Below are 27,665 nucleotides of genomic sequence, written 5' to 3'. Positions count from 1 at the left end.
TACATGTGCCTATACTTACTAAGCATCAGCTGTTGGATTGACAGCCCATATGTGCCCAGTGCTCCAGCAACCAGGCATTTATTCTTTCTCATTAGCCATCTTAGTAAAAAGGTAAATGAGTTTATTTTAATAATTTCAGAATATGGAACAAATGATGTTAACATAAGTATGTTTGATTTTTACATACACATACACACACACATACACACGATTCTCTTATAGCTTTTGTTTTTCCTTTTGTGAGTTACTTCCATTAAACTGTAATACAAGGAGAGAAAAGTTACTAGATGAAGGCTTAAATAATGTTTCTGAAATTTGCAGGATGTTTACCAGTATCTCTGGCCTCTACTCACTAGATGTCAGTAACAACCCTCTCCAATTCATGACAACTGAAAATATCTCCAGACATTACCAAAATGTCTTCTGGAGGAAAAAATACAGCCTTCCACCCCCCCAATTTTAAGAACCACAAAGTTAAAATATAATATTTTTCACTATAGACAAAAATATATCTTCCCAAGCATCTTAATGCTGACAATTTGAAAAGAATAAAATAATTTTCTTATCTCCTAATTATATTGAAAATTAGACTAATTACTACAAACGTCTTGACATTGTTTATTATATGGTATATCAATTTTATTCCAATTTAAGTGATAAAGGGCCATATTCCAAATTCTACAAATTCTATTGTGCAAAATTGAATGGAACCATTAGTTTGAAAAGTGCAAGCTTTTATGTTATAAAAAATTTGGGGGGGTACCTGGGTGGCTCAGTTGGTTAAGCATCTGCCTCCGTCAGCTCAGATCATGATCTCAGGGTCCTGGGATCCCTGTTCAGCAGGAAGTATGCTTCTCCATGCATTCCCCCTACTTATGTGTATTCTCTCTCTCTCTCTCTCTCTCTCAAATAAATAAATAAAATCTTTAAAAAAATTTATGGGTTCAGCTATTAAAGGATTTTTTATATTTTTATCATGTCACAGCTAAATACATTTCCCAAAATCCAGTAAAAATGTACAGAGTAAAGTTACATTTGAAATGATTTCACAGTTTACTGGTTTTAGGTATTCCAGGTTTACAAAATACATATTTGTGACAATGAAATGGAAGGGTCAAAATTTATTTTATTTTTTTTCAGGGTCAAAATTTATTTTATTTTTTTCAGGGTCAAAATTTAAAAGCAACATTGGTTCTACCTACACATTGATTGATTGCAAGTAAATGGATTATTCATATGCCCACATGCTTTTACAACTCTGATGAACTCTAAGAGGCATCTTGCGTGAATCAAAAGAGTGACACACGTGTTTTCTTTTTGTGTGATCTCATATTTAATTTACCCTCCAGAGCAGTAGATCAATAGTTATGTGCTGAGAAACTGCTTTTCAGTAGTGTTGTAGAGTATGAAAAAACACAGAGAAATCAATTTCTTTTTCCTGTCTCAGGAGACTCAGTGCCTTTTGTATTGCTCATGGCAACAGTAATCTCAACTTTTTATCTTTGTTCTCTAAACTCTGAATGTTGGAAGTAAATAGTAACATGTTCAGAATGATTGAAACTGCTTTACTTGTCATTGTTACCACTGTTACTGATAAATTCTGAACCTCCTATATGTGAAATTGCAGAAATGAACATTGTATGAAGCAAGTTTGGTATGAAGTCTCTGGAGGTTTAATGCTTAAAATTCGGTGTGAAAATAAAGAGCAAGTTTGTGCAAGACTTTTAAAAGTGGAGGAAATCCCCAGTATGTTAAGAGGTAAGAAAAGTAGTATCTAGTTCTGTGTTCCACCTATCTTATAGAGCTATCAAGCTCTTTGATAAGTTTTAGCTGTTCTAAGTGACCCCATACCTTGCAAGAGTTTTCATATTTTTAAAAAGATTTTATTTATTTATTCATGAGAGGCACAGAGAGAGAGAGAGAGAGGCAGAGACACAGGCAGAGGGAGAAGCAGGCTCCATGCAGGGAGCCTGACGTGGGACTGGATCCCGGGACTCCAGGATTATGCCCTGGGTGGAGGGCAGGCGCTAAACTGCTGAGCCCCCAGGGATCCCTGAGTTTTCATATTTTAAGTTGAGTCATTGACAGTGTCTTATTTTATTGTCACACTTTTTCTAGTCACCTGATAGGATTATAAAAGTTGATATTTTTCATCATTGTATTTTCGGCTGCTATTAATTTTGCTACTGTCAAATACTTTTCTTTTTTTTTTTTAATTTTTATTTATTTATGATAGTCACACACAGAGAGAGAGAGAGGCAGAGACACAGGCAGAGGGAGAAGCAGGCTCCATGCACCGGGAGCCCGATGTGGGACTCGATCCCGGGTCTCCAGGATCGCGCCCTGGGCCAAAGGCAGGCGCCAAACCGCTGCGCCACCCAGGGATCCCCTGTCAAATACTTTTCTAAGCAAACATTGGGATATAGGAAAATTGAAGTTATAATTACAGACTACTTAGAAAATAAGTATGAGTTCACTGTACATCTATATTTTTTATGTCATGTGGCCAGAACAATACTCCAAGGAAAAATCATAGCCATAAATATTTTCATTATTAACTGAGAAAGACTAAATATACATAAGCCTATTTGTCAACCCAGGAGTTATAAGAAGAACAAGAAAACCAGCATAATGACAGCAGGAATAAGAATTTAATAAATAAAAATAAGATTGATGACTCAGAAAGTAGAAAAAAAGACTTGAAAATTAAGTTCTAGATCTTATTCTTTGGTTAAGCAACAAAACTAGACAAACCTCTGGCAAGAATAATGGAAAATGAGAAAAAATTAATATGAATACTAGAAAATACAAAGGGAATATAGCAATGAATGTAGATACTTGATGGGAAATACTGTATAAAGTCCATAAGAATACTGGAAAATCTTGATGAAATAATGATTTTCTTGGAAATTGTGAATAGTCAGAATGGACTCGGAAACATAGAACCTGCAGTAAATGACAATATAAGAAATAGCAGTTTTGAAAGAACTCTTCCCCCCAAATATGTATGATCCAGATTCTTCAACTCTGCATTTCTTCTGCAATTTTCTTCTACATTTTAAAGTATTTGCAAACATAGATGATGTTAGAAATCTTTGTATACCATTTTCAAGATGGTAATGTAAAGGCCAGGAAAAAAAATGAACTCAAGAATCAGCACTTGAAAAGGAACCTAAATTATATTCTTCTATAAAAATAGGTTTAAAAACCTAAGGAAAAACAGCAGTTAAGGCCAGGGGCATGTTAAAAATTATCAAACTGAGCTTATCTAAGGGTTGGATCAATGTAAAGGAATTAATTAGTAAAATGCACCAAATCATAAGATCTCTAGGATCACATTGATAGACACTGAAAGAGCAATTGATAAAATTCAACATGAATTCTTGATAAAAAGGATTTTTGTAAACTAGAGATAATAAGAGACTTTCTGTCTCACAACACATGAAGTTTAAAGTGACCCACCAGATCATGTGGAAGAGCAGCAGTCCCATTAGAGTAAGGAAAACAAGGGTCTGTGTTATTCTGCCATTACTATGCTGACAGTGCTGCTACAATGAGACAAAACAACAGCATCACACAAGAACGGGCAAGAAGATCCAAGGCTGAGGCAGGTGTGTTTCAGCTCTCAGGATGTATTACCACTGGTCATTCATACCGGTGGTATTACGGATATTTTGTATTTTTTCTCTTTGGGCTTCTCTGTGTTTCCTGTACAGAACTTCTATTGCTCTTTTTTCCTGTCTTTTTTTTTCTCTGTCATTTTTCAAATAAGACAACAAGCATCAATAAAGTATAGACTAGAGGAAGTAAAGGATAGCGTAGGGAATGTAGTCAATAAAATGGTAATAACTGTGTGGTGACAGATGGCAACTACACTTATTGTGGTGAGCGTTTGTAATGTATATAAATGTATATAAATGTAACATTCTTTGATACAACTCAAATTCATATAATATATGTCCATTATATTTTAGTTAGGACAAATTTTAAAAATCATATTAAGCACTAATAGAGGGCCTGGCACATATAAATTGTTTAATGGTTAATTGTATTTTGAAAAGAGAGAGAAATCATAATCAAAAGGAAAGAGACTTCCTTTGCTTGTCAAAGAATGGCTTAACTATAATTCAGCATTTTGTCTTCAATCCTAGTCACATAACTGATTAAGAGCAAGAAAAATGTTTGATACTTTTATGAAGTTTAAGGCTAGAAGGAGGCTGAATCACATTTGTTTCTAACATAGCTTTGTTCCCTGATGCAAATAATTAGCTTTGTTATAATTTCCAACTACTGGCTTTTGCTTTCCATGAGGACTTTATCCAGTCTAACATTTCCCAAAATAACTTCATTTAGTGTGACTTCGTTTTCAGGGGTAAGTTATGTGAGCTCTCCCTTCTGGGAAATTCCCATTTCACCTGATAGTGAAATTGCTAGAATGATGGGCCTAAGTTTTGGCCACCTCTCCTTCTAATCCAACTTTTCCTGACCCTGTACCCTTGCCACCAAGATGAGGAAGAGGAGAGAAGCTTCCTCAGGTGGACTTCCCAAACAGAAATGGGTCCTCTCTGCTAAAATATCACCCTATCTAGGACGGGAAAAATGACAGGACTCAAAATGTTGCAGAAGTGTAGCTGTTGATCTTTTTCTCACGGCTGCTTTGAAAATCCAAGTTTTCTATTTAACATCAGGGTCACCCAATCTCATTTTTTCCATTCTGGTTTTTAAGCAACAAGGTGGAATTTGGGGACTGAATTCAGGAAGAGGCAGTGTGGTAGAGAGGAAAGCCCTGACATCCACCTGCCTGGGGGGGCTTGGCTTCTATTGGCATCCATAGAATGCCCACTAGGGGAGACTGTCTTCTGCTCATTATGGTAATCCTCAAAGCATCTCTGAGGCTTTGGTGCAATTTCAGTTTTGACCAATGATGACCAGTGAAGACCTGTGCAGTTCAGTGTGGTGGAGACAGGGTTCAAGTGACACACCTTCCCTTCCTCCCATTGCCACCGATGCCTTAAGCACCAGATCCTCAGTTGCCTCATGTGTAAGATATTATAACAACAGCGACTGTGAAGGTGCCATGTTGAGGGTGAGAGAAATAATCCAGTAGATCTAGTTCATGGCAGGAAACTCTTAATGACTGTGTTCTAGCAGCACTGACTAATGTAGTTGCTAGTCACATGTTTCTGTATAAATTAAATTAATAAAACATTTCATTTCTCATCAGCACTAGCCCCCCTTTCAAGCGGTCAATAGCTACCTATGTCTGGTGGCTACCGTGTTGGATAGTGCAGATGTAGAACATTTCTATCATCACAGAATGCTCCATTGGACAGCACTGTTCTGTATCATGAACTTTGAATTTACACCACCACCAGAGCTTAGGGCTGACCAAAAGGATTCCCTTTGAAGTGGAAGCACTCCCCGGATGTTTATCTGTGCAGGTGAGAGTCAGGTGAGGCCCTTGGAAGGGCATCCTTTGTTCACCAGAGATAGAAAGGGGTGATGTTTGGTTTCCAAATTAAGATAGCCTATCTAGGAGCCAGCTATCTTAGCTCTGAAAAGATGGAAAGTTGGAGCGAAGGGAAACGTCTAGAGAGGGCTCTGTCGTTCCACAGTGCCCTCAGCCCGGCAACGGCAACGGCAGGAGGGGCGGGAGAGGATTCTGGCTTTGAGTCAGCAGAGGAAACATTCTCTGGAGGTAGAGTTCAGAAAGGACAACTAATCTGTTTTCCAAATAGATTTTCGTAAATAACTGACAGGAGATGGGCTGCTTCTATCTAAGTATTAACCCAAATAATGGGGTTTAATCATTAAACCTTCTAGGTGGTGGCTTGCTTGTTTCTCTGATATTCTAATCCGGGTCACAGAATGGCTAAGGCAGCTTTAAGTGGAGCGTGGATTTTCCCCGCTTCCTTTGCCTTGTGTTTTGCCTTCTGAAACAATGTTGCGCCTGCTCTTTGTCCTGGTGCCTGCGATTCATGCCCAACTGTGTCAGCCAGGTAGGTAGCCGTGAAACTTAAAAATAGGGTAGCAGTTTTCTCAATGATTGACAAGCCTTTGACTGAAGGACCTCTTTATTTTTTCAAAATCTGCAGGCGTGTTGTGGCTTGAAAGTTGAGACTGTTGTATGAGTTTGAAAGAAAAATTTAAACCATCTAAGGTGATTGTAGTTAAACGTTCAGTTTTGGGGGTAGTTTAACTGAAGTTCTGTGTTCTGTTGATCTGAGTCGGTTAAATGTTTGAACTTCATGTTTTGACAGATTTTTATCATCACCTGCTCTTTTTTGTCTTTCTGGCAGATGCAGAGAATGCTTTTAAAGTAAGATTTAGTATCAGAACAGCTCTGGGAGATAAAGCAGTAAGTGGTGAACCTGCATGTTCATTTTTAATTTTGTTTGTTAATAACAGCACTTTCTCTAGTGATGAGCCTCTGTCCAGTTATCTTGAACTCATAGAGATTAATTCTAAAAGCCTCAAATCTGACACTGTCTTAAAGTAAAAAAATATATATATATAAAATGGAACTTGTTAAACAATGATTTTGCCTAAAGTCTTCAATCTGCAGTATGTGCTAGAAAATCTGTGAAGTTTTGTGTTACACAAAACAATTTGCCAAGGATGGCTGGGTGGTTGAGCATCTGCCTTTGGCTCAGGTCATTATCTCTGGGTCCTGAGATCCAGTCCTGCATTGGACTCCCCACAGGGAGCCTGCTTCTCCCTCTGCCTGTGTCTCTGCCTCTCTGTGTCTCTCATGAATAAATAAATAAAACCTTAAAAAAGAAAACAATCTGGTAAACTCGAACACTTCAGCCAGACATAGTGGAGCTGCAGGGCCCGAGTTGGGCACTCAGGTCTGGGCTGGGCTCTGCGCCTCACCATTGGCGTCATTTGGATCTTGTCTCAGTTTTCTAGTCAGTGAAAAGATGGCACGATTTCACCCACATCAGATTTTCATAGGATGAAAAGTTTCTAGTTCTTTTTTAAAAGATCTTATTTGTTTGTTCATGAAAGACACAGAGAAAGAGGCAGAGACATAGGGAGAGAGAGAGGCAGGCTCTCTGTGGGGAGCCTGATGTGGGACTTGACCCCAGGACCCCAGGATCACAACCTGAGCCAAAGGCAGATGCTCAACTGCTGAGCCACCCAGGTGCCCTGAAAAGTTGCTAGTTTTAATGTGAAGTTTCTTCCATTTTTCTCAAAGTAACAACATGAAATATGTGCTTATGAAATTGAACTTAAAAAAATACTCATGAGGCACATGTAGCTATAAGAACAGGATGGCCTGTCAAGTTAAGATGATTTGTGTAATCCTAGTTTTAGTATCTTCATGTGGTCTGTGAAAATTTTCCGCAATAGAAGGCGATATTAAGATGCCTCAGGGTAGAAGCAATAAGAGAGTGCTAAGAGAACTTAGAGGTACATTTTGTGTCTGCAGGCCAAATCAAAAACATATTATTTTATTCATTTAGTGACTAATGATCATTATAACAGCCAGCATTGATTAAGAACTTAGTTTACTTTCCAGCAAGGACCCTTCTGAGCACTTTACTCACGTCAATTCACATAGCCCCCACAACAACCTTTTGAGAAAGGTAGTATGGGCATTCCCACTCTCGTTGAGTACATGAGAAAACCAAGGTACAAAGAAATTAAGCAACCTGCTCAGGATCTCAAGTCAGCAAGTGACAGAGATGAGATTTGAACCCACGCAGTCTGACTGTTGAATCTACTCTTCCTACTGGAGTGTAGTTATTTATCTCGGGATCCTCCGAGGGCAGGCACCATGCTGGATTTTGAGGATGCAACGGCAGATAAATCAGTCTTGTCCTTGCCCCCGTGGAGCTTATGGTATTGGGAGGATTGACTGTTCATTAAACATTCAGTAAATGAAATGGAAATGTGCAGTCTTGACCAGTATCGCAGGAAGGAGAAATATGTGGGGGCTTTGGCCTTGTTGAGGGCCTTAGTACTTGGCATTTACTATGAGGTCTAAAGCATGAGTGGAGATGTGCTGGAGAATAAAAGAAAAAGGGACAGAGGGGACAGAACATGCAAAGGCTTATTACAGGAAGGAACTTGGTGAGAGGAGGGAATGGAAGGAAGGCTGAGGCTGAGGTCTCTGCAACTGGAGCAGTGAGGTAGAGCATGGCATGTGATGAGCTCGGGTAGAAAGGAGAGATTGGGTTAAAGAATATGTAACCTGTGTTAGGAAGTTTTGCTATTACTTTAAAGCAAGTGGGAGTTTTATGGAAGAGATGTTATGATAGAATTAGTGCTTAGAAAACACTCTGGTCACAGTGTGGCAGGCGGATTAGAAGGGACAAAAGTAGAAAGAAAGGGAGAAAGGAGTCATCAAGGATGACACTTTAGTTTCTAATTATGCAACTGAATGGGCGATGACCCACTTGTGAGTCAGGAAAGCAGGTATAGACAAGAAAATCATGGCTGTAATTTTGGACTTGTTGAGTGTGAGGTATTATTGAATAGGCGAGGACAGGATGGGCTTGAGATATACATTCCTGGGTCATTTGCATTACGGTGATATTGGAAGCATGGAGTAGATGGCGGTCTGAGGGAGAAAGGACAGTGACAAGAGGGGTAAATCTAGCATAGCGCCTTGCGGTTCTCTAAAACTTGAAGCCCTTATACAAGAGGATGAGCCTACAAAGGGGGCAAAGTGGCAGGAGGAAAACCAGAATGTGTATCACAAAAGTGATGTTAACTTCAAGTTAAAGGAAGTGTTCAAGAGCATCAAATGCTGCTGACAGATCAAGCAAGATGAGACTGAAAGGCACTCACTGTGTGGAGTCATGTGGAGGTCACTGGTATCTCTGTGGAGTGGTCGGACTGGAAAGCGGATGATGGAGGGAGTTAAGAATAAGTGGGAGGTGAACAGGTAAAGATGCAAGTATGACAACTCCTTTGAGGTTATTGGCTGTGGAGGGCAGGAGAGAGGTGGCAGTAGGTGGAGGAAGAAGGATTGAGGAAAGTGATTTGGTTTTGGTGTTCTAATGAGAAGGCTTGAGCATGGCTAAAAGTCAAAGTCCAGTGTATAGAGGAGAGGGGAAACTGATATCATTTAGATCCTGAGAAGGGCAGAGGGAAGTGTTCCTTTTTTTTTTTTTTTTTTTGAATATTCTACAAGTTCTTTTTTTTTTTTTTTTTTAAAGATTTTATTCATTTATTCATGAGAGACACAGAGAGAGAGGCAGAGACACAGGCATAGGGAGAACCAGGTTCCATGCAGGGAACCCGATGTGGGACTCAATCCTTGGATTCTGGGATCATGCCCTGAGCCGAAGGCAGATGCTCAACCCTGAGCCACTCAGGCATCCCGGGAAGTGTTCCTAATACAGGTGGATGGAATAGCCATTGACAGGAAGAGAAATGCAACATTCAGCCTTTTGGGGGCAACATTCAGCCTTTTGGGGGAAGATGTGGATAACATGTGCCTATAGAGTTTTTTTGTTTCGTGTCAGGAGGATGGGGGAGTTTAAATTGATGACTTAAGGAAAATTACGAGATAAGAGCATCTAATGAGTATGAAGTGTAAGGGAAAGCACTGAGTTTGGTTGGGGAGAGGGGAGCTGAAGGAGGTTTGAAATAGTCATTGTGAACCGAGAGAGAGAGAGAGAGAGAGAGAGAGAGAGAGAGAGAGAGAGAGAGAACTGACAGAGACCTAAGGGGTTCCCAACTAATTTGGGAGTAGGTCATCATGAACTTAGAGTTAAACCCTGTTATGGGACTTTCTCTAGTTATACTTGATTACTCACCTAAAATATGTGCTCAGTCACATTAGTTTGCTAGTCTTGCTATCACAAAGTACCATGAAGTGAGTGGCCAAACAATAGAAATTTATTTTCTTTTAATTCTGGAGGTTAGCAGTCCAAGATCAGGATATCAGCAGGGCTGGATCCTCTGGGGTCTGTGAGGGAAAGATCTGTTTTTGTCCTCTCCCTTTGGCTTGTAGATGGCTATTTTCTCTGTGTACCTTCACATTGTCTTCCCTCTATATGTGGCTATGTCCAGATTTCCTCTTCCTGCAAGGACACCAGTCCATACTGGATTAGGGTCTACCCTAGTGACCTCATTTAAACTTAATCACCTCTGTAAAGACACTATTTCCAAATACGATTACTATCTAAGGTACTGGGAGTTAGGACTTCAACATATAAATTTTGGGGGGAGGGACACAAGTCAATCCACAATATGCACACACACTGAAGTTTCCAGCTAAGAAAATGGAAAGGAAAATTGTACAATGTTAGCAAAGGATTGGAAGCTGAGAGAGGTAGTCAGTTTATGAGGGGAGAGAAGTAAGGGAGGAAGGGAACTGACTGTAGATGTCCTGGATACGATGGCCAAATGCCCTCTCTGTTGACTGGCTCTAATACTGCAGATTGTGAAGAAGATAATGCAAGGGAAAGTACACCACACTTGGAATGATAGAATGGCCAAGAAAGCCTATCCTGAAATTACTGTGACATGATTTATCTTGATCTCTAGTCTTCAGTGTATGAGAAAGAGAAAGGGGGGCGGGCAGGCACTGAATATCACCACTGTGGTCACAATTAGATTCCACTGGGCCATTTTTTATCCTATGCCTCTTACATTTTCTATTTTACTTCTCTTTTAGTATGTCTGGGATACAAATGAGGAATATCTTTTCAAAGCAATGGTGGCTTTCTCCATGAGAAAAGTTCCCAACAGAGAAACAACAGAGTAAGTAAACAGTAAAGAATCTTAATTGGCTATTTGCAGTATTATTTGAGACCTGCATTAATTCAAAATTCTATCTTGAAAATAACCTAATTTTTAGAAAGGATCCACATTGTAACATTTAGAAAACCTTTTGTAATTTAGCTTACCTTACAGTTTATATTATGTTCCAACAATGCTGTGTTCAATAGGCACTATGATGATAAAATTTTTTAGATGTAGTCATATGCCATAAATTTGTTCTACATTCCTTTTATGTACATACAGTTTCTCTTGTAGACAGGTAGCTAGAATTCTGCTCTCATTGTGTTAGTTTGCTAGGGCCGCCGTAACAAAATACCACACACCGGGTGGCTTAATAACACACACCTATTTCTCCCAGTTCTGGAGGCTGCGAGGCCAGGATCAAGGTGCCGTCAAAGTAGGTTTCATTCTGAGGCTTTTTCTCTTGCCTTGCAGACGCCACTAGAACTGGGTTCTCACAAGACCTCTTCCTTGTTGAGGGGGGTGGAAGGGTGGGAGGGACCTCTCTGGTGTCTCTTCTAATGACAATACTAATGCCACCAGGGCTCCACCCTTATGATGACATTTAACTGTAATTATCTCCTCATTGGCTGTCTCCAAATACAGTCACAGGAGGGGTTAGGGGAGGAAGGGGAGCAAATCAGTCCATAGCACTCCTTTTAGAAACACATATGGATAGGTTCATCCCATTGTTGGCATCTCTCACAGCATTTTGGTGATTTTCTTAGGAGTGCTAATATAACTTTATACAGTTCTACATTTTTTCTATTCTCCCAGAGGAATCATCTCTATTTGTAATGTTTCCTTCTACCTCTATTTGTGATTCAGGTAACACGTCTGCTTTTTCTCTGTTTCCTCTCTCCTTCTTCCCCTTGAGAGGAGAAATGATGGACCTGATTGGTGAGCTGAGAGGAGAAGCTCTCTGTGGGTTCCCCACTCTTCTGGAGCAGGCCTGCTCTCAGACAGCAGGCATTTTTCTGTGCTACTCCCTACATGAAGTACAGAGTCAGGCCCTGTGTGGGCAGGCCACGCAACTCTATGGCTGGATGTGCTATGTGTAGATGAGAACAGTTTCCATGGACAGGTGCCACAGCATAAAGGGTGTTAAGTATCTTGCATATTATTGTAGCATATGTGATCTGTGCCCCCAGTTCAGCTCTATCTGGGACACTATAAATGGATTTATCTCCTTTCAGGATTTTTTATTTAATTAGGAAGAAAACGTTCCTCCTGATTAATATTGTGTCCTCCAACCTGGCCTTTTATTTTGGTCTCCCATCTGCTCATTCTTTTGTCTTAATTCTGTAAAGATTCAGACCCTGACAAAGAGGATCACTATTTATTGGCCTCCCTCAAACTCATACACGGGCTGTGAATATAAAGAATGAAACAGAACAGTAGTATTTGGGGAAGCAAAATAAACATATGATATATGTATTTGTGTATACACACACATACATATTTTAAAATAGTTCATATGTTCACATGATTCAAAAAATTAAAAGAAGGAGGTATATAGTAAAACAAAATTGCGTCCAAGGTGAGCTCCATTCCTATTTTTTTCCATTCCTATTTTATAGTTTTAGAAAAAAATGTATTTGTGTTTATCATATGCTATTTATTTATTTATTTATTATTTTTAATTGGAGTTTTATTTGCCAACATATAGCTTAACACCCAGTGCTCATCCTGTCAAGTGCCCCCCTCAGTGCCCGTCACCCAGTCACCCCAACCCCACGCCCACCTCTCTTTTCACTACCCCTTGTTCATTTCCCAGAGTTAGGTGTCTCTCATGTTCTGTCTCCCTCACTGATATTTCCCACTCATTTTCTCTCCTTTCCCCTTTAAACCCTTTCACTATTTTTTTTATATTCCCCGAATGAATGAGACCATATAATGTTTGTGCTTCTCCGATTGACTTACTTCACTCAGCATAATACCCTCCAGTTCCATCCACATTGAAGCAAATGGTGGGTATTTGTCGTTTCTAATGGCTGAGTGATATTCCATTGTATACATAGACCACAGCTTCCTTATCCATTCATCTTTCGATAGACACCGAGGCTCCTTGCATGGTTTGGCTATTGTGGACATTGCTGCTATAAACATTGGGGTGCAGGTGTCCTGCCGTTTCACTGCGTCTGTATCTTTGGGGTAAATATCATATGCCTTTTATTTTTTTATTTATTTATTTTTTTTTCATATGCCTTTTAAACTGCATATTCTTACCACAACTATTTATTATAACATTTTAACTTTTCTAAAAAAAATTAGGTGATTGCTTTGCAAAAAAATTGGAAAGGAAAAAAATAATTAAAAAAGCCCCCTTGTCGAATATAAATAATGGTGAAAGGGAATATAAGGGAAGGGAAAAGAAATGTGTGGGAAATATCAGAAAGGGAGACAGAACATGAAGACTCCTAACTCTGGGAAATGAACTAGGGGTGGTGGAAGGGGAGGAGGGCGGGGGGTGGGGGTGAATGGGTGACGGGCACTGAGGGGGACACTTGACGGGATGAGCACTGGGTGTTATTCTGTATGTTGGTAAATTGAACACCAATAAAAATTAATTTATTAAAAAAAGCCCCCTTGTCATCTTACAATGCAACCCCCTCCCCTAAATAGTATCTTTAGCTTCTACTCTTCTGGTCAGCAGCCTTTACACACTGCTGTGTTCATCATACTATTTCTAACTGTGGGTACCTGCATTAAACCTTGTAAGTGGTTATGTTAAATTGGATGTTTCCATTCTTAGGAAAAGTTAATTTAAACATGAAATAGGGCCGGCCTCGGTGGCTCATTGGTTTAGCGCTGCCTTCAGTCTGGGGTCTGAACCTGGGGACCCAGGATTGAGTCCCACATTGGGCTCCCTGCATGGGGCCTGCTTCTCCCTCTGCCTGTGTCTTTGCCTCTCTCACTCTCCCTGTGTCTCTCATGAATAAATAAATAAAATCTTTAAAAAAGTAAGCATGAAACATTTTAGATGAATTTTGAGGAATTCACTCTTGAACTTTTCTTTTTAATTGGGGTATTGTATAAGTCTATGATTATCTGATCTTGTTTACTTGCAAACATGTTTCACTTCCACAAGATATATAGAAACTTGTTGCCAAAGCCCAGTGAAAAAGTCAAAAAGTGCAAAACTCCATCAGAGGTCAACAAACCTTTCTGTAAAGGCACAAGCAGTACGAGGGCCAGCAATACTGCTGTCAGGAGGCTGAGTGATGAGGGCTGCCTAATGAATAAGGATGTGTTTAGGATGCAGTTCAATGGCTAAGCCCCATTCTCCATGTGCTGCCATAAGGAAGCCTGCATCCTTACAAAAACAGGCTTCCCCTGTGGGAAAGGGCACCACAAAATGCAAGACAAGATTGAAAACAACTTTGTAGAGACACTGCCTCTCTCCAGCATGAGGGTGGATGGAACACACCAGCAGTTGGCAACTGCCTCAGGTTTTAACTCTTCTGCCTTAAACGGTCTTTTGGTGCCAGTGAGGGACAAAATAAACCCTGGAGATAGCTGCTATGGGATGAATGGCATTCCCTGAAAATTCATATGCTCAAGTCCTAACCCCTGGTAGCTGAGAATGTGATTGTATTTGGAGATAGGGTCCTTAAAGAGATAACTCATGTAAGATTAGGTCATATAGGTGGGCTTTAACCCAATATGAATGGTGTTCTTACAAGAAGAAGAGATGAGGACACAGATGTGCCCAGAGGAAAGCCCAGGTGTGACAGGAGAGGACAGCCATCCACAAGCCAAAGGAAGAAGCCTCAGAAGAAATTAGCCCTGACCACACCCTGATCTCAGGCTTCTGGCCTCCAGCACTGTGAGAAATTACATTTCTGTCGTTCAAGCCACAGGGTCTGTAGTGTTTGCTACAGCAGCCCTAGCAGACTAGCCCAGTGGCAGATATCCATTTCCGGGATGGCTTCAGGGATCCAGATCTGGAATATTACTGTTTATTACTTATTTTTCCTCATTATTGATTTTATGAATATTGTAGAGAATCTGAAGACACCAAGATGTACAGAATTGAACAGTAAAAAGTAACTCACTAAAGACAATCAAATCATAAAGAGAATAATGAATAGTCTCGCTTTCATTCTGCCTTTTACCCAGTCCTTACTACAATATCTCTTACATCAAGCTTGACCGCCTCCAGTGATACAGAGCTCAGGATCTCCCGAGGATGCTTTTGCATACTTGGCAACCAATGGTTGGCATATCCTTGATCCAGGACACCCTTGACTGACTATGCAAGAGGATGATTTTCCTGGAGAGAGGTTCTGGCTGTGTCCATGCAGGACAGATGGGACAGCTGAACAGGTCCAGTCACCTTCACCCAAGCAGGCAGGGGGAGAGAGAGCTGGAGGGTCAGAAGGGCAGGGGCTGTGGACGTTTCCACTCCCTTCAGAAGGGCAGAGAGGGCTGTGGCGTTTCCACTCCCTTCCCCACAGGACAGGACCGGGTGGGCATGGGTTCCAGCGCATATGCACCATGCAGCCAGATGGGGTGCTGACAACTGTGTCCATTCTGATGAGCTGTGGCACCTGCCACACTAGCAATCATGTGCTTTGCTTGTGATTTTTGCTTGTGATACCTTTGCTTGTGTCCCCGTCTACCTCACGTCAGGCAGAGAACCACTCACAGAGAGTGGGGCTGTCTGTAGAACAGAGACTGGCATATTATTTCCCCGTCAGATGCTCCCCAACGTGCACGATGGTGAGCCCAGTGCCTGAGGGCGTAGGTACCATGGAACAGAAACGGAGCCTGCCTTGTAGCTGGAGAAGTCTGAAGGTGAAAGGCTGATTCAAGCTCCAGTGACTGGGTTGAGAGAGGAGAGCTTTGCAAGTAGTCTGCCCTGCAGTGTGTTCCTGGGACCAAGTGGAGGCTGCAGGAGGGAGCTGGAGGGACCCCCTGCCTTTGGGGCTGAGAACCCACTGCAGGGAAAGGAGGCGGTGGTGACGTGAGGCTGGGAGAGTACCACTAGAGGCCTGGGAGTGGGTGAGATGGAGGGAGGTGTTGAGAGTGCATCGCCCACGTCAGGGAAGATGCAGTGTGGAGGTGCCCAGGCAGGTCCCCAGGGGCCCCACAGGTGCTCTGAATGGAGAACCTGAGGATGCCCACCACAGCAGAGGAGAGGACCCCCAACAGCAGAACAGCCAGGGCGGGGGGGGGGGGCAGTTCGCAAAGAGCCCTGGCTAAGGATAAGGAACTTTGCTGTTTCTTTCTGTAGATGCCCACAGCCCTCTCCCCTCTTCCTTGCCATTCCTAGAGGAGCGAGAATGGAGCGGGTGGGGGGAAGGAAGGGGAGACAGGCCGGGTCGGGGGGAGGAGTGTGCAGAGGGAGTAAGTAAATCAGTGGAGCACCCCGCTTAGGCCGCCACTGCTGGAGGGAGAGGAGCTGTGTGCCAGAGGCAGGAAGACAGCTTTGATCCCAGTTCCAATCCCACTGCCCTCAACTCTTTCTGAAGTCGAAGTGACTGGAAAGCTCCACCAGTTGCTGCAGATGCTGCCAAGGAGTGAAGGAGAAGGAGCTGACAGGGCAGCCCAAGGCAAAGGGGTGAGAAGCAGAAACCTCTGCGCATCGTGGTCTACTGAGGCCGGCCTGGGGAGCTGCACGGCTGCGGTTGAATGCACAGACTTGAACCTGTCCCAAAGCCTGCTGGGATCAAGGTGACAGGGAAAACCAAGCCTCACACAGCATCGCGCCCACACCGAGGAAGCCGGGCCTGGGGGCCATGATAGGAAAGTGGACCAAATGTGACAAAAACAAGACAACTCGTTCAATGTCCTTACTTAAATATTGATATCAAGTGGTTTTCTTGAAACTACCTGGGTTTTCTTAAAAGCAGAATGGAAGATGTATGGGAAGGTTTCAATGACAGGAAGTTCTGATTTCTTTAGAACAGGTTACATGAAGATTCCTTATGAATTTGAGGAAGATGGCAACTAGGTGCTTTCAAGTTATTACAATAAGGGTTAGGCCAAATTTAGTAAAATAGTTTCACAGAAATTTTTAAATGTTGAGGATAGTTTCTAGAGAAATGTAATCTAAGGTTAGACTGTAGTCTATTTCCCAAGTAAGTTGGGAAATGTACCTGCCTAATTTGCTCAAGTGTTGGCTTTTAGGGTAATTTATCACTTTTAGCAGAGAGGGAGAAGTCTTACTGAGGCATGACATTTTTTTTTCTGAGCTCCATGGGGTAGGACATGGAATGGATTTCTTCCTCTGCCTAATTATTCAAGGATAAGTCTTATGATCTAAAAAGGAACAACGTGCTGTTGTGTCCACAGTAAGGGGATTAATGGTCTTGTGCTTATAAAACAGCAGCCCCGCTCCTATTTAGTCCTTTGATTTCCAGAAACAAGAGCCTGATTCTTACCACCCCTTGGATGCAGTTAGGCCTCTCTGGCGCCCTTGATGAGAAATGGCAGTGGAGCAGAATTGTAGAGGATTAGTATAAATCCAGGGCTTTCCACACTTGAGGAAAGGGAGTGGACATTTTTACCTTTTCAAGGATTTGCTTGAGAAGCCATTAGGATACATACAGATATTAGTACTTTGTAAAAGAGTTGAACAAAATGATTATTGAAGCAAATTCCAATAATTCCATCAGACCCCCCTATATTTATAATCTTGAAAATGTAGGATTTCTATTTAGTTGTGCTCCTGGCATTTCAGTTTATTTACTTAATTTTTTATTTAAAAAGTTTTTATTATTTCTTTATTTTAAGATTTTATTATTTATTTGAAAGAGAGCGAACACGAACAGGGGGTGAGGAGAGGGAAAACTCCCTGCTGAGCAGGGAGCCCAATGCAGGACTCCATCCCAGGGCCCTAAGATCATGACCTGAGCCAAAGGCAGATGCTTAACTGACTGAGTCACCCAGGTGCCCCTATTTACTTAAATTTTAAATTGAAGTATAATTGACCTACCACATTACACTGGTTTCAGGTGGACAACATAAGGAAGTGATATTTGTATAGACTGCAAAATCATCACCACAAGAAGTCTAGTTAACATCTTTGTATGTAATTTTAGGCTTTTTTTTTCTTGTGATGAGAACTTTGAAGATTTTAAGTATTTCAGTTTACTTAGTACATCAAAACAAACTTTACAAAGACAAGTTTAGCTCAGTAACTGCTTGTTTAATTTTTCATTCCAGGTAAATCTTATTTTTTTAAGATTTTATTTATTCATGAGAGACGGGGGGGGGCAGACACACAGACAGAGGGAGAAGGAGGCTCCATATAGGGAGCCTGATGTGGGACTCGATCCTGGGACTTGAGAATCACCCCTTGAGCCAAACACAGGCACTAAATCCCTGAGCCACCCAGGCATACCTCCTGTAAATCTTAGAAGACATTCAGTGTGGTCACGCTGGGTAGAAAGACCAGGGAGAAATCACACAAGGAGTACATAATCCACGAATGGAGGAATTTGTATCTTTTGGGTGCTAAGTAAATTAGTACTGAATTAGCCTGTACAATCAGGCCTCGTGTTACTTCCATTTCAGTACCAACTTCCCTCACATTTACACTTCCTCTGGGCCCACCCCAATCTCGCTGTATTCAGGGATGCTCTGCTGCTGGAGAGCTCGGCTGTCATTGTGTTGTCTGAATAGCTGTGGTTGAGTAAACAATGATTTGGGAGAAGCAACCTCCCTCCTTTCCCCCCCTTTCCCATTTGGTCGTGGCTCAATTTACTTTCTCGGCTTGTCTCTCTTGAGATATCATTTCTCCATTCCATCCATCTATCAATCCATCCATCCATTTCCCAAGGCTCACTGAGTGCCCAGACAGGCCACATGGCAGGAATACAGGGGCTCCCAATACAGCATAGACTTGCGCCTTGCTCTCATGTCCCAGGGCCCAGAAAAGGCTTGTGTTGAAGATAAACTAAGGATTTTTAAAAATCACCCGGGTGACTCCACAGCTGATAAAATTAAAGAGGGTGTTCTTTGCTTGGAGACAATGAAGTTCATATCAGGACAGGGATTAGAGACCCTCCTGACAAGAACTGTGGACAAGCCACATGACATCTAGAAGCCCTTTGCCCTTCCGACTGTCCTGGGTCTGTTCTCAGGTGGGGTATGGAATGTTGTGAGCCAATTGAGGCATCTCAGGAAGTATGCCTCTACTTCTTTGGTTTTGAATCTTTTGTTGGCTCAAGACACTATGACCTTGGTGTTGAAGGGTCTTAGCACTACACTCCTGCACTTCTGGGAAGGGTCATGGAATCTGGAAGCCCTTGCAGTAGGAGCGCTTTTCCTCACATCCCTAACCATACCGGCTAATCTATGCTAGTTGTGAGTACCCTTTTGTGAGTGAGTGAAACATGCTGAACATCCAGGCGCTTAAACCTCAGGCCTAACTATCAGAGTACAGTGCACACAAGAGAAGAGAGCCCACCCACCCATTTCTCCCCCTTCTTCTACCTCAGTAGACACTCCCCTGATGGATCTCGTGTCAATGGCCATAGAAGAGGTAGCTCTGTACTGCCTGGGTTCTACCTCTTGTTGGCCCTCTGTTTCTCACTCCTGGGGGAGCCAAGACATCATGGTTAATTTCTCAAAGCATCATCCAGACAAGGAGGAAGCTCCAGTTCACGAGTTTCTCTGTCTTCTACAGCCTTTGCCATACAGCTGTCTCCAGAAGCAGGGTGTGCTCTCCCCTGGCCTGTCCCACAACCTCATCCTTTAGCAAGTGGCCTTACTCATTACTACTTCAACTGCCTGTATCTGAACAAAGTATAAAAGCTTCTTGACAATTCTATTTCTATGGTTGGTATTTGTTGAACAGAAGGTTACTTTTTGTTTGCTAAAAATCCTAACATTCCTTTTACCGGAAGAGCCACCATGTAGGAGGAATACTTAATATTCTATTTTTTTATAATAAATTTATTTTTTATTGGTGTTCAATGATACTTAATATTCTTTAGCTGAAGACCCTCAGCAACTAAAATTATTCCCTTTTCTCGCTCATGTGAATCTTGCACAAGTGATGGAAGTCGTGCCTCATGAGGCCAGGAGAACAGGGGGTGGCTCCCTGATAAATTCTTGATACGTCTAAACGTGTTACAGAAAAAATTTCCAAAAATTTTACATAATTAGTAAGACCACTCCTATGCTGAAGGCTATCAATATCTTGCATTTGAATGACTCTTTTTTAAAAAATTTATTCAGAGGTAGAACGAGAGAGAGAGAGAGAGAGAGAGAGAGAGGCAGGCAGAGAGGCAGAGACACAGGCAGAGGGAGAAGCAGGCTCCATGCAGGGAGCCCGATGTGGGACTGGATCCCGGGTCTCCAGGATCACACCCCAGGCTGCAGGCGGCGCTAAACCACTGCGCCACCGGGTTGCTCCTGGTTTGAATGACTCTTATTTTCAAAGTACATTTGTATGTTATCTCCTTAGCAGTGAAGCCCGTCAAAACTATTATTAATCCATTGCCTAGTTTTATTCTTGTAGGTCATTTTACTGTACCGAGGCAGCTTTAAAACTAACTGCTTTGCTCCTGTATTGGTGTGTGTTCAATGAGAAAAAAATACATTTACGTTTACACAAGACTTGCAGACATAATATAACGAGATCCTGTGTACCAGTGGTCCTCAACCTTGGGGGATTTTTTCCCTGCACTGCTCCCGAGGGTATTTTGGACTCTGATGTTTTTAGGTTTTACAATTGAATGTGCTGCTGGCCTGGAGCATGTAGAGGCTGGGGATGTGCTGCACATCCTACAAAAGAATAGACAGCCTTCCACAAGCACGACTTCTCTAGCCTAAAATGTCAACAGTGCTCAGCTTGAGCAACTCTGCTGTAGACTCTTCACCCATATCCCTACGGCCATTATATGAAGTAACCCTGATAGATACGTAAAAATTAAGGAACTATCATTATTTCAATATTATTAAGCTGTGGGATTTTTCAGACCCTCTTCCCTTTTTCACTAATGTCCTTCTTCTGTTCCATATCTCTGCCTCTTCAGTGACCACTCTAGTGATGGAGCCAGTTTCTCCATCTTTCTTTGCCTTCCAAGACCTTGGTCTGCCTTGGTTCTCAGAACCTTGCCACTTTGGATAAGGTTTGCAAGTGTTTCTTATGTGGGTATGCTTCTGCCTCCATCCAGGTAGCCTATGGAAATGTGGTGTGTTTGGGAGCTACATCTATGCCTGGAGAGTGTTGTGGCAATTAATAGGGGTTGAGGCTGAGAGAGAATGAACCTGATGCCAAGCTCAGGACAGTTCCATGTTAATAGGGAATTTCCTACTCAAAATGTCACCAGCACCCTTGTGGACACACTAAGATCTGAAACCCTTTCTCGGGCAGCCCGGGTGGCCCAGTGGTTTAGCGCCGCCTTCAGCCTGGTGTGTGATCCTGGAGACCCAGGATTGAGTCCCACCTCGGGCTCCCTGCACGGAACCTGCTTCTCCCTCCCTCTCCCTCTGCCTGCGTCTCTGTCTCTTTCTCTCTCTCTCTCTCTCTCTCTCTCTCTCTCTCTCTGTCATGAATAAATAAATAAAGTCTTTTCTAAAAAATGAAACCCTTTCTAGCAACTCATGGAACATGAAATGCCTTGACTCAAGTCTAGAAAATGGCAGGGAGAACACTTTGGGACACAACGTTGATTTTTAGGGGACATTTTGTATCTAACAGTAGCTGTCAACATTGAAAACGTTGAGCTTAGTGTTTTCGGCAACAATTTGAATCTGCTAGGAATCTCTGTATCTAGGTAGATAAAATATTTTCAATCTCTTTGTGGAGGTTCTACATGAACGCAGGAGTTGCCACCAATGGGAACCCTGAGGAACAGAGTTGAACTGGTGGTAAAGGATGGCATAGTTCCAAGGTGATGGGGACACAGGAAAGTACTTGGGGCACAGTGGTGTTGGTGGAATTGTATGTGTCCCTCCCTCCCCTCCTCCTCCTCCTCCCTTATTTTTCTATATAGCACTTCTCTGTACCTGCTAGTGTGTCCATTTATTTACTTGGTTTTTTTAATAAAGATTTTATTTATGTATTCACGAGAGACAAAGAGAGAGAGAGGCAGAGACACAGGCAGAGGGAGAAGCAGGCCCCGTGCAAGGAGCCCGACGTGGGACTCGATCCCGGGACTCCAGGATCATGCCCAGAGTGGAAGGCAGGCGCTAAACCGCTGAGCCACCCAGAGATCCCCATTTATTTACTTGTTTATCTTCTGTCTCCACCTCCTTTAGAAAGCAAGCTCCATGGGAGAAGGGACTTTGCTTTGTTTACAGCATATCCTCTGACTCTCTGAAGGGGAATGCCGTGAAAGCCGTGTTTGAACAGTAGTTAAAGAGGCTTTAGGTGGAAAGAACAATGCAGGCAAAGTGTCCAGATGACCTCTTACCCGGTTCCTAGCCTCCCCTATTGTTCCAGCAATATTACTCTGCCCTTGTTTAAATGATATAAAGGGCGTATGGTACACGTAATGCACTAAGCCCCATCTTTTCCCTCACCCTGTATTTCTGAGATGTAACCTGTCATTGAAAAGTACATAGCTCTGTCTACTTCAGTGATTTCCAAGTGGGGGTGGTGTTTGTCCCTCCGGGGATATATGGCAATGCCTGGAGGTGCATCTGACTGTCACCACTGGAGGTGGTCCTATCAGTATCTGGGCGATAGAGGCCAGGTGTGCGGCTTCACATCCTGCAATGCTCAGAATTATCTGGCCCAGGAGCCCAAGAGTGGAGAATCCTTGGGCTATTTCTTTCCTTCAATTTGTGGAAGAGTACCCCCTCGATATAGCACGTAGCATGTTTACTTTATGCATTCGCCTACTGGCGGGCATTTAGACTGTCCCAGTTCTCTGACCTGGCAGAGTGCTGGGAAGAACATCCCCACCAATCTTTGGGTGCGCACGCGTGCTTGTGTGCGTGCGTGCGTGCGTGTGTGTGTGTGTGTGTGTGTGTGTGTTGTGCGCGCGCTCATGTGTAAGAGTTTCCGGTAGCCACACTGTGCTCTAGGGAACCCTTGCAAGTGCTCCTGTAGATTGGCTGGACCCATTCACAGCTGCAGCACTGCCTGGGGTTCCAAGTCTCTGCATTTCACGTGATTGGCATTTTCATTTTTGCCAACCTGAGGAGCTTAAATGAGTAGTTTATTGTTTTCAAATTTGCATATTCTGATGAATAACAGGGCCAAGCTATTTGAATCCATCACACTCCACAGCATTCTCCAAAACTGGGGGAAATGTTTTTGCTAAGCATATAGCACTTCAGTCTATTCATCTCTATCTTTGCTGGGTGTTCAAATAGCGCATTTTGCGAGACCCAGCTTGACTGTTTCTGCCAGTAGAGGTCACTGTCCTTCGGAGATTCTCCACCAGTGTGCCTCCCCCCACCCCCACCCCCACGCCCACCCGCGCCCCGCCCCCCCTCCTCCACCCCCCACCATCCAGCCCACCTCCCACCTCGCCCTGGCATATTTGGCAACGCCTGGGGACATATTTGTATTTTCACCATGCGAGTATGCTGCTGGCCCCTGGGGGCTGGAGGCCAGGGATTCTGCTTAAAGCCTGCACAGCAGGGGACAGCACCCACCCACAAGCAACAGTTATGTGGCCCCAGATGTTGACAGTGCCAAGGTCGAGAGTGCATGGTGCGGACGAAATCCCAGTACAGGTACCTTTGAAAGAAAGACAATGACACTCTCTGATAGTAAAGTTGCTTATTCTTCTTATTAAAATAGAACAAGCGCAGTGCTTTCACGGCAGAAACTGGGGAAGTAGGGGAGAAGCAGGCCTTCCTGGTAGGTGGGGTTCCAGGGCAGGGCAGGAGGAAGGCAGAGGTTTTGATAGCGACGTTGTTTCTTCAGCGTGGGCCCTGCGGGATCAGCAGAGGCGGGGCTGGGGGCCTTGGCAGAGGGGCAGGTGGGCTGGTGAGGGCTGGCTGGTGGTGTCAGTGCCTCACGGAGGGGGCGGGGGGGGGCAGCAGGGCCAAGAACGGCGGGTCTGAGTCTCAGGGGGTGGTGGCGGCGGGACTCTGGCTCAGGATACGGGGAGGGCCCCGGGCTGCTGGTGTCGCGGCAGCGGGTCAGGCCGGCCCCAGGTGGGCGTTCGGTTAGACAGGCGGAGGCCAGGAGCAGAAGCCCCTTGTCAGAGGCCCGGGCCTGGGCACGAAGATCGGGACCACTCCGTCTCTCCATACGGGCCTGAAGGCAGAGGCCCTGGGCTCTGCATTCAGCCTCCGTCTCTTGCCGCTGGGGGCTTCAAACCAGAGCGGTCTGTGGGTCCTCTTCTTTCCTCTCCTGCGTCGGCTGGGAGCCGTCGGCGGGCTGTCCTCGGCACAGGGGTGCGGGCGCTCCTCCTGGTCGGCTGGAGCCCTGGAGACGCTGCCTCTGCTCTCGGGAGAGGGGACGTTGACGGTCACCATGTTCCAGATGCTCAGGAGGCTCTGGGCTTTCCAAAGCCAGGGCCTGGCCCACCTCTTGCGAGACGCATCCCAGCCGGTGAGGACCTCGAGGGGCCGCTTGCTGTGGAGGCGCCTCCAGGGCTTGGGGACCACGACCCCCTGGCCCCGGGTGTGGCCCCAGCGGGGCGGCAGGGCGGGCAGCGGCCTGCGGCGGCCCCACAGCTCGCGGTAGAAGGAGAGCACTTGGCCCTGGCCCAGGCTCGGCGGGCGCTGGGCGGGCCCGGGCTGCGGGGCGGGGCGCGTCCAAGCGGGGCGTGGCCGCGCGTCCTTCGCGGTGCCCAGGTAGGAGCTCAGGTAGCTGCCCATGGCCGCGGGGCGGCGCGCTCCGGCCTCCGGCCTCGGCCTCCGCCTCTGCCGCGGGAAGTCGCCCCCGCAGGCGCCCCCGTGTCCGCGTCTGTGTCCGCAGCCGCGAGGTGCGCAGGGCCAGGGCGACCGTTGGTTGACAGACGTCCCTCGTGGGAACCCTGCGTCACGGGTCACGGGTCACGGGTCAGGGGTCACGGGTCCCGGGTCCCGGGTCCCGGCGGGCGCGGCAAGTGCCTCGAGGCCGGGGACCCCCCGGCGCCCCACGCAGGCCCGCGGCGCCTGGCCGAGGCAGCGCGGCCACGAGGCCTCGGGCTTCCCGCCCTGACATCGGGAGGGACGCAGCGCGCTCGTCCCCGGCAGGCCCTCACGATGACGGAGCGTGCGCACAATGGCGCTCTGTTTCGTTACCGCAGAAGGAACGCGGAGCGCGTGAACGCTCTGTGCCAGAGAGAGGAGCTGAGCTCGACTCAAAAGTAGACTTTTACGTTACCTTTACGGAAGCGGCACGTGCCTTCCCATCTCCCACGCTGCTTGCTGATGCCCCCTTCTTGCGACTTTGCTCATCGCGAGGAAACGGTGACAGCCCTTCAGGACTTAGGTCTTAGCCCCAACAACCTTGATGTTTGTGGGCTCTCCTATAATTTTTCAAGCTTTGTATCTTTCCTACATTCATATATAATTGTCTCCAATCTGAACACTAAGGTCATTTCTCTGCTGTCATCTCTAGTGCTAATATATGTATATAGAGTAGTGTGGCACATCCCTTTTTTACAATTGGGAAGTTGGTAACTGTAGAAACAGCGTTTAAAGGCTGCTGGTAAATTGATGAGAACACTTCAGCCTGGAGGTCTCTTACTGTGGCAGCTCCAGTATTGGAGTGGAAGATGGACGGTAGTGTGGCCAACACAGCCAGCAAGTACTGGACCAAAGGTGCGCAACTGATTTGTCTGGATCTGAGATGTGCAAGGCTGAATGAGACTAAAAAGAGCTTGATGAGGACAAACCAAAAGCTTCTGTGGTTCAGAAAGAGGCCCAGTTTGGGGGAAGCAGGGATGCTGTAAGCACGTGATGGAGAATGAGATCCTTTAACACTCTCTACTGTGTCCTTTTTCTTACTTTTTCATTTTGCTGGGTTCCTATTTAACGAATGATCCCTAAATATATGATTTTGAAACAAAGGATGGTAGAAATGACTTTATTCATAGCTAAGACACCTTTTAAGATGGTAATCACTCTGGAGTGGATGTTCCAATGGAATTAGTCATTGTTTGCTTTTAATGTATTTTTCCCATCATCTGCAGAATTTCCCACGTCCTACTTTGCAATGTAACCCAGCGGGTGTCATTCTGGTTTGTGGTTACAGATCCTTCAAAAAATCACACCCTTCCTGCTGTTGAGATAGAGTCGGCCATAAGGTAATTACCACTAAATATGTCTTCTACTGGTATATCATATCAGCTTGTTGATTAACTTGACTGTTTTAATATATTTTGAAGAATTCTCTCTCTGCCTCACAGTGATTTATTTATTAATATGTCAAAGGTTTACTTTTGTTAGTTTATATTATGGATTGGTTTGGATCAGTGGTTCTCATCCAGGGACACTTTTGCCTCCAAGGAGACATTGGCAATATCTGGAGACATTTTTCTTGTCACGATTGAGGCAGGGATGGGGATGGGGTATTACTAGCATTGAGTAGACATAAGTTACGGGTGCTGCTAAACATCCTACTATGCACAGGACAGCACCTCAGAACAAAGAATTATTCAACTCCAAATGTCAGTCATGCTGTGGCTGAACCCTAGTTTAAATATTAGCTACGAATGTTTAGTGCTGTCTTCTTGTGACAAGAACACGTTGAACGACATTATTGTGTTATGGTTCATCATGTGGATTCTGGAGCCCAAATGCTTAGGTTTTTAATTCTGACTTTACCTCTTGCCAACTGCTTGACTTCAGACAAGTTACTTTCTCTCTTTTTGTTTTCCTCTTATGATCTATAAAATGGGAGTAGTTATTATGGTTCCTCTCTCTCAGAGTTGTTGAGAAGGTTAAATGAGTTAATAAATGTAAGGCGTTTTGAAGGACAAGTCATACCTTTGACTTTTTAAAAAAGATTATTTATTTATTTATTTATTTATTTGAAAGCAAGAGAGAGCAGAGTGAGCAAGAGAGAACACAAGTCGTGGGGAGGGATGGGGGGAAAAGCAGCCTTCTCGCCGAGCAGGGGCCCAATCTGAGATTCGATCCCAGAACCCTGGGATCATGACCTAAGCCAAAGGCAGACACTTAACTAAGTCACTCAGGTTCCCCATACTTTTGATTTTTATTTAAAAACCAATAAAAATATTCTTATTTCTTGGGTCTCTAAGGACTTAGCTTCTTTAGTTAATGTACAGTCTTTGCCTTTAAAAGATACTTTTTCAAAAGCAGGGTAAAAGCGTGGCTCTCATACAAATTAAAAATAAATGCCACTAAAAATTGTATTATCTTGTTAATTAATGAGGGAACTCAGTAAAATGGTAAAACCAGTTCAAAGAAGACTTCAAGGAACCATGCATCTATAGGAATCAGGGAATGGTAATGTCCATTTACAAAAAGATGCACCATTCTGTCCATCAGGTAGTGATCAATCACATTCCACCAGACACAAATCACTTGATTTTCTATGGACAAGAATCATTTACATTATGTCCATTTTCTACTACTTACAGGTTTGTGAAATAACTCAAAGGCAAATATAAGGTATAAGTTGTCCAGAAAGGTGTATTCACCAGGTAGTAATATATTTTACCCATTTCAAATTTTACAGTTTTTCCTAAGAGTTCCTTTCCTCCTCTTCTTGTGATCATAGCAAACTTTTAAAAAACTGTATTCTTGTCTTCAAAGAAGAAGGATGCAATTTGTTTTTACTTCAGTTAATGCACACTTTATATATGTACACTTTCCGTCCCTCAAATGATTAATGTTGGGCAAAGGTATATTGGAAGAATGAGTTCAGGAAATAAACTATTTCTGGAAAAAGACAAATGAAAAAAGTAACTCTCCTCACAAAGCACTTACAGGTTACTGAGATACAAGTTATTCTCTTTACCAAGGAGAAATATCTATTATAAGAACTCATTAGCTCTCTGTAAAATATTAACATTTAAGATAATGGGTATATAATCAAATGCCAA

General features: G+C 43.7%; 1 protein-coding gene across 1 annotated transcript in view; it reads left to right on the top strand.

Annotated features, from left to right (window-relative positions):
- Positions 1-5,844: 5,844 nt before the first annotated feature.
- The window catches only part of CLTRN (collectrin, amino acid transport regulator), a 36,767-nt gene continuing 14,946 nt past the window's right edge, over positions 5,845-27,665 (top strand). The window contains exons 1-4 of the mRNA XM_041741845.1: positions 5,845-5,999; positions 6,300-6,358; positions 10,637-10,722; positions 25,788-25,901. Of these exons, the coding sequence (XP_041597779.1) occupies positions 5,942-5,999; positions 6,300-6,358; positions 10,637-10,722; positions 25,788-25,901 (317 nt within the window). The 5' untranslated portion in view covers positions 5,845-5,941. The remainder of the gene's footprint in view (positions 6,000-6,299; positions 6,359-10,636; positions 10,723-25,787; positions 25,902-27,665) is intronic.

Source organism: Vulpes lagopus, chromosome X (genome assembly GCF_018345385.1).
Source record: "Vulpes lagopus strain Blue_001 chromosome X, ASM1834538v1, whole genome shotgun sequence".
Taxonomy (NCBI): Eukaryota; Metazoa; Chordata; class Mammalia; order Carnivora; family Canidae; genus Vulpes; species Vulpes lagopus.
The sequence above is the reverse complement of the archived record's forward strand: the minus strand, read 5'-3'. Positions and strand labels throughout refer to the sequence as shown.